This window comes from Petaurus breviceps, unplaced genomic scaffold (assembly GCF_028583685.1).
Source record: "Petaurus breviceps papuanus isolate PSGF00001 unplaced genomic scaffold, PetGlider_PUasm1.0 47, whole genome shotgun sequence".
Classification (NCBI taxonomy): Eukaryota; Metazoa; Chordata; class Mammalia; order Diprotodontia; family Petauridae; genus Petaurus; species Petaurus breviceps.
In genome coordinates this window covers 12,978,947-12,990,331 of record NW_027186349.1, presented here as the reverse complement: position 1 = coordinate 12,990,331, position 11,385 = coordinate 12,978,947, and the positions used below count along the sequence as shown (strand labels likewise).

At 33.4% G+C, this 11,385-nt stretch overlaps 1 protein-coding gene across 1 annotated transcript in view; it reads right to left on the bottom strand.

Annotated features, from left to right (window-relative positions):
• DNAH5 (dynein axonemal heavy chain 5) overlaps positions 1-11,385 on the bottom strand; it is a 436,545-nt gene that overhangs the window by 104,883 nt on the left and 320,277 nt on the right. The window contains exons 53-56 of the mRNA XM_069101431.1: positions 9,711-9,841; positions 6,543-6,696; positions 5,832-6,099; positions 872-1,103 (exon numbers count right to left, since the gene is read on the bottom strand). Coding sequence (XP_068957532.1) covers positions 872-1,103; positions 5,832-6,099; positions 6,543-6,696; positions 9,711-9,841 — 785 coding nt within the window. The remainder of the gene's footprint in view (positions 1-871; positions 1,104-5,831; positions 6,100-6,542; positions 6,697-9,710; positions 9,842-11,385) is intronic.

Here is an 11,385-nt window from a genome sequence, read left to right as displayed (position 1 = left end):
AAAAAAAAAAAAAAAAAAAAAAAAAAAAAAAAAAAAAAGAATATATAGCAGGGAGGCTAGGTGGTGTAGTGAATACAGCACCAGCCCTGGAGTCAGGAGGACCTGAGTTCAAATCTGGCCTCAGACACTCAACACTTACTAGCCATGTGACCTTGGGCAAGTCACTTAACCCCAATTGCCCTGCCTTCTCCCCTCCAAAAAATGCAACAAATAAAAGGAGTATGTAAGGTTTACTCTGGGTCAAGAACTAGGGAAATCAAAACCAAAAAATCAAGGCTACTATGGTTGACACTATGTTCTAACCCTCTGAGCAAACTAGGGATGGATACTCTAATCATTTGCTGTACCATGCAGGGAGTGGGTAATAACAGGTAATGGAGGTCAAATACCTGAATCATCAAGATTCATTCTGGTTTACTACATCATTCTATAAGATTAGAAGTAATTGATTGTGTATAAATTTGACTAAAATGTGAGGCTAATGAGAAGCAAGAAGCACATAACAATCATGTGATAATTCTCATTAAACTAAATTGCTCTACATTATGTTGTACATTAATTTGCTGTTTTCTTATTTTAGGAGAAAAATAACAATAATAAACAATTAGAATTTATATAGGAATTTAAGGTTTGCAAAGCACTTTAAAACATTATGTTATTTTGTCCTCACTATAACCCTAGGAAGTAGATGCCATTTTGATTCCCCAGTTGGGGAAACTGAGGCAGCTAACAGTTAAGTGACATATTCTGGATTATGCAGCTATTGTCTCTAAGACTATATTTGAGTTTGTGTTTCTGACTCCAATTTCAATGATCAGTCTACTACAACACCCAGATGACTATGAAAGCCAAAGTTTTTCACAGAACTTACCTATTGGCCAAGGTTTGCACTTCAGCATGCTTTTCTCTATAAATACTCTTATAGCCCTGAATAAAGGAGAGGTATGATTTGGGGGTCACATTTGTAGAGCGTCGATATCTTTGGAAATATTCAACACATTTTTCAGCCACTCCATCTTGAAAAGACCCCATGCACTGGACAATCTCTTTTTTGGTTTCAAAAGTACAGTCAATATCATAGGAAGAGAGAAAGTGTTCAGACACTAGAAATGAGAAAGTCATCAAATAAGTGTTGAGCATGCAACTTCCTCCTTTCATTGACCTACTACCAAGGCAACTTTAGGTAAGTCATTCTTCCTCTTAAAGTCCTAAGTTGCTTTATCTGCAAGATGAAGGATCCAATGACCTTTAAGAGCTTTTCCATTTCAAATCATATGCTCCTACTATCGCATATACCATAATATTTTTAAATTCTGCTTTTATTAACTATTGCTGAAGAGTTATAGAAATGTCAACATTTCAGGGCATTACTTTCTCCCAGATGGGAAAATATCTTATAGATTTTAAGTTCCATGTCCTTTTAAGACAGACAGAAAGAGAGAGTGAGAGAGAGAGAGAGAGAGAGAGAGAGAATTTTATTTTTCCTTTATTATGCTTGAAAAGATTAAATATAAGCCTAAGCAGTAACTCCCTTCTCTGTACAGGGCTTCTTTATTCAGGAGAGTCAGTCTCTCGTGAACATTCAACTGGAACTTGCAAGTCTGCTTGGCAGCAAGTCTGTTTTATAGCTTATAAAGGGGCAGGGTTTCTACAAATAATTCAAGAGTCAGAGCCCACATGGCACTCATATTTAATTGTGTCACTACCTTCTTCACTCAGCACTTGTCAGGAATTTAATTCTTCTAGATGCTGACTGCATCTCATAAGTGGAAATGTCCATCGCTAAATTATGTTGTGCCTAAGCCATCTTGTCCTTCTGTAGCAGCTGGGCATGTATAATCTCCTAAAATTTATAGCAGCCTTTAGAAATATTTAAGTAAAAAGCTGCTGTTGGGAGAACATTAACTTCTCAACTATTCTAAATATAGCACTCACTGCATTATTCTATTGCTTCCCCCCTGAAAATGGCTCTGTACTTACCAAGGTTAATCAGTCAATTAATCAAGAATCATGTACTGTGTCCTTATCCTGTATATGGAGGGCTGCTCCAAACAATCTGAGGTACAAAACATAAAACTTGATCCCTGCCCATACACTGCAAATAAACTAATAAATCCCTTATAAATACTTCACAGTGTGCTTGAGAAGCAACTAAGGGGTTGGCCTCAAATCCACTGAAGACATGAGTATTTAATAATGGAAGACTAATGACAACTCTATGTATAAAAATATGAGACAGAAAGAAAAAAATATAAGGAATAAATTGCAGTATTTCTCTCACATAAAAGGTACCAGGTTTTTTATGTTTTTAGGAGGAAAATGAAACAAATAACACCTTTGTTATTATATTTAAAATAGCCAGTTAAACAAAAGTCCAACAGCCTGTCCATCACATTTTTCATGTTCACTATTTAAATATTTCTAACTGTCTTAAAGCATCCCAGAATCAAATGCAATAAGCAAACAAAACAAAGTTTATGGTTGTTATAGATGACAAGTAATAGAAGACCTAAATTAAAATCCTAGAGATGTTTAGCAAATAATGCAAAAAGGAAAAAAAAGAGCCTCCCTTGTCCTTTTTTTTATTATTCAAGAGTGGAGAACTCCCACCTTTATAATTTATAATCTTAGAAATGTTTCTAGGACATTTATATGTTAAGCAGATTGTCCAGTGTGGAAACTTTTTTTCTGTTTAAAGTATTAATGAGTTGCTTAAGGCACTTAAACATTTGCTGGTTTGCCCAAAGTAGCTGGTTCCAAGGTGAACCCACTATAAACTAGGACAAAATGGCTCTTAATTTATTTCTTGCAAAAAATAACATCCGTCTTTCCATGACACCCTTCCCAGTGGCATGAGGGAGAATATATGTGGTGCCCATAAGAAAGTAAATTGGAAAGATATGCTAAGAGAAGAATTCACATGCTCAGTGTTGCTACCAGCAGGTGCTACTATAATACAACAATTATGATAGTAGTCATCATATCTATGTAAGTAATCGAGATCACTCAGCAGTCTGTTAGAAAATAAAAACAATATATTTCACCTTGAAATATAATCAACTGGACTACCATTGGACCACACAAGAAAATAAACTATGAGGTTCAGAATCCTCTATTGAAAAGAGTCTGTTCTGAATTTTAGAAAGTTCAAGTCAGGGTCTAGAAGAGTCTGTCTACCCCTTAACTGCTTATGGAAATCCAATAGGAACAAATGTGACCCCCAAGGAAGACATATGTATAATATTCACATTATTATTCAACCAAATTGGATTAAGCTAGGAAAATAATGCATGTTGTGCTTTAAAAATTGTATGTACACACATGTGTGTACATATACATATATATTTCTTTTTTAAACTGGGAAGATACTTATATATCCATGGTGGTAATACTTTTATTTTCTAAATGGTTGTTGCATATACCATAATTTCTCTTTATCCTAGATAATTATTTGTAAGCTTTGACATGAGCAGTGGTATTTAGATGGAAGAACCAAATTGTTCTATAAACTAAAATGAGAATCAATTCTCCAAAGGGATGACTTAATTATAGATGCAGCTTCCACTGAATTTGTTTCAAACTATTTTTGGATGAGAAAAGATAGAAAGGGGCATTTTAAAATAGTAAATGAATATCACTTCTAGAAGAATGTTAATGACTACTTTTCTTTCAGAGAGCAGAATTTAACTGAGGTTAATTTATTTAGTAGTGATTTGGGGAGCACAGAGGCACAGAAAGGAATATGAAACAAGAGAATGAAGGTAATTAGAAGAGAGAAGTAACTAGTCATGCAATATTGCTTGGTTTGAAAATTTTAAAATAGTAACAATAACCTTTAGAAACACACCTCATACCTGACAACCAAGAAAATAATTTCATCTTTAATAATGTATTTGGATGAGTTTTTAAACTCATTTGTTTAAAGAAATATTGTTTTAAAAACAATTTTAAAAGAATTATGAAAGTATAGCATTAATTTCTAAATTTCTAGAAAGCAAGGCAATGTATATGCATACCAGCATATTTAGACCATGAAAAAATTATTATTGGCTTGTAGAAGAAATACTTGAACCATAAGAAAGGCTTCATAAATATATAACCTAGGTTTCCTTCAACCAGTCGGGAGAGTCTCATACTAAATGCTCTCAATATCATTCCCTCTTGGTGTGACTAGAGATAATGACCTGAGTCATAATCAGCACATTCCAACTATGGCTGCACTTATGGAACCATATGCAATACTTTCTCCAGATACCTCAGTACTGACCTTGTACTTAATGTATAATAGTCAATTCAAGTAAACAAGTTCTGTATCTGTAAGACTAAATGACCTTTAACCTTTTCAGCACTAGGTCATTATTCCATGAAACAAAAAGTGTACTCAACACCTTCAAAATATACACTTGAAGCAGAAAATAATGTTACTATAAAGATCACCTCAGTACATACTGAAAAAAAGAACTAAGTTGTGTATTTATTTAATAATGCCCTCAGTGTACCCTCAGGGGGCCATGGCCAGGAAAGGGAAGGGCAAACAGACCCTTTAAATATCTATATCATTATGTTAGAACAGGGTTGAGGAATGCACACTGATACCATTAGGGCCTTAGGAAAATTAGTAGCATCAGACATCAATGTCAAATTCCCTCAGGGATCCCAGAATCTCTTCTTTGAGAGAAATTTCCCCATTATTCTATGAATCACTTGCTCATGTCAAGAAGATATGAAGAGTAGGAAGGGAGAGAAATCATTGCTATTTGAATTCCCTGGAGAAAATGGTCATTGAAGTACCATTCATCTTGCTTATTGGGGGATACAGAAGGAAATAGGATGGTGACCAAGGTTACATAGGTCCCAGAGAAATTAGAGACAAAATGACACTCAAACTCATCTACTTTCTGCATGTCTGTGACATCTTATGAAGACCTTCTGAGAAGATACCTTCTCCAGAATCCTTGGGCCCCTAACAGCAGGATGAACTGAGGTGAGAAGAGACTAAAGGAGGTGAAACTGATTTGAAGTAATCTAAACATTAACTGATGAGAACCTCAAGTGGCTGATGGCATTGGGATTACAGTACTTGAAGTACAAATCTGAGGGATGCAATAAAGTAAAAAAAAGTCAATAAGACTGATTAAAATAAAGGATAAATAAAGGTGACTCCTGGCGACTTGAATAATGACAATTCTATTAAAAATAAGAAGTTAGGAAGGGGAGATCATTTCCAGTCAAACTGAATTAACTTAATAATATTCTACTGGTTTTTAACAGTTGAAATCATTGGTCAACTATTTCCCACAATGCCATGTTTTTTCAGATTGATCTTTACCATAATTACAAAATACTGTGTATATTAATTATCTGGATTTTGCATGTCTTCCTTCCTTAAATAATTTTGAAATTTTTATTTTATTTAAATGGATTTGCACAATGCAGGCTAAATATAAAACCCTCCTTTTAAATAGTCTACAATTAAGCCTCATATTTCAAATGGACAATAAAGACTTAGAAAAGCATATAAGGATTTATAAGCATTTCTTCCTTGTTATTTCTTTATTGGAATATTTATTTATAAAGAATTCTGTACTGTTCATTTATTCAAAGAATGATACATTTTTAAAAATTTATAATTCAAGCTAGATTCCATACTTCTTTCTCATGCTTAGTCCCTTTCTATAAAGGGGAGAAAACAGACATATTGTAGTGAAAGAGGAACTAGATAGCTAACCACAACTTTCCTTTTGATTATCAGTTAGTGATAGCAAATATCAGGATAAAAATTTTAGGAAATACCATAGTCCCAGAACACAAATACAAAGTTACATATTTACCAGCAGCCAGAGCATCTTTAGGCCATCGACTAAACCAATCTGTAGTACACCCTGAGATAAGTGCAGGGAACTTCAAAGCTCGATTTCTGAATTTTTCACCGACTGGAGAAAAGCAAAGTACAATATGGAGGTTCTGTCGGACCCTGCTCATGAAGTAGTCATACAAATTCTCATTTGTTGGAGGCCGTCGAGGGTGTTCTTTTTTCATGACTGATATAAGATCACTATTAATTTCATCAATTTCATCACGAGCAAATAGGTTAGAGACCTTAAAAAGGAAATACAGACATACAACTCCAGTGTTAGGGAAGAAATATTGCAAAATATGATATAAAGTTTTCAAAATGATTGTACCCAAAATATATATCCTGATCAAAGAAGAGATTTGTTTTTGTTCTCAAACCTATGTTTTTAAAATTCTAAAGTTCTCAATATGATATTAACAGCTATTATGTAATATGTGAATAATTTTGTAACATTTATTATAAAATGTATAAGCTTCCTGTGTTGTTTCATATTTCTTGTTCTGGGTATATCAGTTTTCAAGTGATCATATCCATATTTTGTGTGGGAGCTATTCTTCAACAAGCACAACCTTTTATCAACACCTACCACTGAACTCTTAGCAACACCATTACTTTGACAGAACAAAACATGAAAAATTATAAAGGAATAAGAAACAAAAACGTAAAAAAACAAATGCACTCCTACCTCTCCAGATGATAAAACATTATTCATATATTCCAAAAACGACTCATCTTTAATCTCATTGTCAGTGAAAATAAAGCTGATTCCTTTCCCTTGCTGACCTGCTGTCCTATATAAAAGCTTCAGGTCATCCATCAGGTTTGATGTACTATAAGATCTAAAATAATAACATGAGAATGCCATTGACAAAACCTCATCACAGGATACAAAGAATATCTGCCCCCACCCTCTTTATCTAATGTTAAGTAAAAAGTCTCATCACTTAGAATCCCCCTCCTCTTCCAAGAAGAAAGGTTTTACTTTAAATGTCCTGAGTCACTTCTATGTTTTAAAGATTACTGAGTTAATTTCTGCTACCAGCTCCTCATTATCTTTTCTAATAATTTGGAGAAGTATACCCACTATTTCCATCTTTATTCAACATTGTACACTCTTTTAGCATTAAAAAAAAGTTTTACCAAGATCTTCCATTCCAAATGAACATACAAAAATATTTCTATTTTCTACTGTGGGCATTATTGAATAAATACACAACTTAGTTCTTGTTTTTCAGGATGTACTGAGGTGATCTTTATAATGATATTTCTACTACATATTTCTATGACCTATCATTTACATTGCATACACATGGAAATCTTTACTTTCAATTTCAAACTGGTGCTATCTTTTCCCTCATCCTTCTCAGGATTGATAGCTTTCAAAATAACTAGGTCCCACTTTTTTCAGTCTGCATGTATAGCACAATAGTTTGTTAAGGTTTGAATATGATACATCTCTTTAGCTTTGAAGTCTTATTTCCATCTAATTTTGCAAATCATGGTAAGTATCATTAAACCTACCCATTGTAATTCAAACACAAAGCCTTTGGAATCAAGAAATGGAAAATACATATTTAAACTGTCCTTCCTTACATATGTGGGAGATGAGTGAGAGAGGAGACAATTTCTAATTAGACATTGATTAAGGAAAATTATTGGACTGGCTCTCTTGACGAGTCATTCACTAAAATTTTTGATTTATACAAATCAAATAAAAAATTTTTAAATTTTAATGAATATTTCTTAGTCATCAGGTATCGAAATGTTTATTTTGGGAATAGTAACTTGTTGTACTTACTAAGAAGGCTGGTTTTACTACTAAAACAAACTTTTAACTTTAGGAAACACCATAACTAACCAAAACAATTTTTTACCAATCAAAGAAGGTTAAAACGTTTACCCAAAGTATATCTAACTTTTATCACAACTAAGAACAGATTTGATTATGTATATGCTTCATTCAGAAAACATCTAATGGTAACTAGCTTCTGGAATCAAAACAAAATAATGTTTGCTAAGCACCCATCTAAACTTGGTACTATGGTAGACTTGTTATAAATTAAATTAAAATAAGCGAGGCTAGGTGTATCCATTTTAAATTTACAAGCCCTACCAGAGGTTCAAATATTCAGTGAAATAGTTTTACAATATATGGGATGAGGATAATAACTTTTTAAAAGTTAATGTTTACTATTAAATTATATTAAATAAATATTTTGTCATTTATTGCTTAGTATTTAATAAATAACACTCATACTTCTTCCTCTAACCTTCATACATAGACCTTGATTGCAGTGATTTTGCCAACCATGAAGTTACCAAGTCAGCAATATATTGCTTATTTTATAGATCAGAAAGCAGAATTTAAGTAACTTGCCCAAGTTCATGTAGACGGTAAGTAGGGGGTCTAGTTCTTGAACTCAGATTTGCTGACTCCTAGGCTAGTGCTCTTTCCACTATACTGAACTTTAAAGGCTAAATGGAGTTAGAAAAAAAATATCAGTCATGCTGTGCAGGTAATCCATCTAGTTGAGGTGAGTTCTACTTATTACTTTCACTCTACGTTTACCTCCTAGGCCATGCAAATCTATCGTATTCAATTTTCCCAGTGACTGAGGGATTAGCATGTTCTCTGAATGGTTTTTCAGGAACAATCCTAGGGTTGAAGTCAAATTTCAGTTAGCTACCCTAAAATGACTTTTTTTGCTTGATCATAATAAATAGAAAGCTTTCTCAAGTATCATTCACAAACATCTGGCTTAAACGAGCTTCTAAGCTACCCTTGTTCAATCCTTCATCACCTCTTGCCTATAGTATTGAAATAACCTCTTGATCAACTTAGATCCAGTGTCCTTCCTCTCCAGTCTAATAGTCACCAAACTAAATCTACTAAAACACAAAACTAACTTTGCAACCTCCCTCAAAAATCTTCGTGACTCACTCTTGCTTCTAAGATAAAGTACAAAATCATTGAATCATTGGCCTGGAATTTAAAGTTTTCTACTATCTTGTTCCCACCAAGCATTCTAGTCTTGTTTCATCTTATTCCCCTTTACTCATCATCCATTCTAGTTGAATTAGCCTGCTAAGTGTAACCCACACAAAACATTCCATCTCCTCTTCAACACTTTTGACCTTGACAAAAATGTACACCCTCTTTATCTACAGTTGGTGAAATCCCAAGTATCCTTTAAAGCACAGTCCAAGTGCCTTCTCTCACTCAAATCCTTCTGCCATCTTTCCAGATGTTTCTCTCCCTCTCCCTCTCTCCTCTCCCTTCCTCCCTCTTTTTCATTTTGTATTACTTTGTATATATCTTGTATTTACTTGCTTTTTAATATGCTATATTCCTCCAAGATAAAGTAATCTCAGGGGAAGGGACTATTTCATTGTTCTTTTGGTGTATATTTTTATTTTTTGTTTGTATTTTATCTCCAGCACCTAAAACAGTTAATCCTAAATTCTTCTCTGACCTTTCTAACTCATACCTATAATTTCCTCTCTCTTTGTTCCCCAAACACCAATGTACTATCTTTCTTTATTCTCCTTTCTCATCAAACATTAATCTTTATGAATTTTCATTTTTATATTGAACATGTACTAAAAAGAAAACATCCAATATATAAAGAATCGGGGAATGAATTGTTATAGACCTAGGCCAATTTCTTAAATTTTATTTTCTAAGATTTTTATAGACTACAAAGACCAAGTTCTTAAATTATATTAATTTCTGGCTAATATACCACTGTATTTTCCTTGAACTGACACAGCTATCTCCAACTCAGGTTTTAGCTGTGAGTCATTTTATAAAAATCTACTTCAGATTCATTAAACAAGACACATGGAAACAAACCTTGTTAAGGTGATCTGGAAGGAATCATAGCCAGCAATGAATGATGCCAGTCGAGTTAGACTTTGTTTTCCTGATCCACCTACACCCACCAGAAGGGCATTTCCACGGGGTGTACGAAGGACACGTGAAATCTGAAGCACAAAAATAAACAAAGCATGAATGTTATTTAAACTATGTAAATAAAGACCATCTCCAAATTATGAATACATTATCTTTCAAAATTTGTATATCAATCAGTACGTGAAACTCAACTCATTTTTTCTTTGAAACAATATTATATATTATCATTAGAGTTGGTTCCTAATTCACATCAATTTGATTATAAATATTATGTCTATGACCAGAAATAAATAAGATATACTCTCCACCTTCATGGATTTTACAGTCTGGCAAAAATTTTAAAAACTTATTTAGTTATAATGTCCTTTAATTATACTGCACCGCACTCAGTGTTTCTTTGGAAAGAAAATGGATTCAGAGTTTTATTTGGAATTAAAGGAACACATGACCCTCTGCCCTTAAAATGAGTATGGGGTTATTCCACACAAAAGGATGAGTGAGAAAGGATGAATGTACATGTGTGTGTGATATTCAAATATTTGAATATATTCTAAACTGATCAAATGACTGAAAAACATACAGCTAGTTTTACAATGGAATGACCACAGCAGTCTATCCTTGTTCCTAAGCTATTCAATGTTTTTAATCAATTTCTTGGATAAAGGAGCAGATATAATGTTTAGAAATTTTGAAGATGGAACCTACGTGGGAGGAATAACCAAAACACAGAATGACTGAAGAATCTAAAGAGATCTCATCAGACTAGAATGATGGCATGAGTCAAATAAGAAAAAATTAAAGATGATTGATATTGAATGATTATCATTGGTTCAAAAAATCAGCCTCACAAGTACAAGATGATAATATAAGGCTAAATAACATTTCATTTGAAAAAGAGAATGGTTTTACTATATTGCAAGTCAACATGATTTAATAAAGCTAATGTAATCTTGAGCTCAACTAAGAGAAATATAGTATACAGAATGAAGGAGGCAATAATCCCTTTGTATTCATTAGTATGGCCATAGGAGAACTGACACTGGCAAACGCTTGCTATTGGAAAGCATGAAACACGAGTGATGGGAGCATAAAAAGGAATGTTCAAATAAAATCAATTCAAGGAAAAGATAACATTTAACCTATTTGTAAGTTATTATATAAAAGAGGTATTAGACTTACTTTTCTTGATCCCCTTAAGTATAACTTGGAAAAATGACTGAAAGTTGCATAAAGGTATAATTTATCATGATAAAATAAAAAAGCTTCCTAACTTGAATTTTCCAAAATCAAAATAGGGTTCCTTAGGAGATAAGAAATCCTCAATTAATAGAGCTTTTCAAGAAAAGAAAGGACAGCCATTTATCAGAAATATTGTATAAAGGATTCTTGTTCAGGCAGAAATAAGACTAGATAACCTTTGAAGTTACTTCTAACTCTGTGTGATTCTAGGATTCTATGATGATGCAGATGGTAAGCTTTATAGAAGCATGCAAGAAGTGTTTTATTCCCTCAGGAGGGATAACAAGGTCAGGATCCCACCTAGCATTTATTAGTCTGTAGAGGGACTAAGGGAACCTTGTGCCATGCCACTCTGAGGTCCTGGTCACTTAGTTGA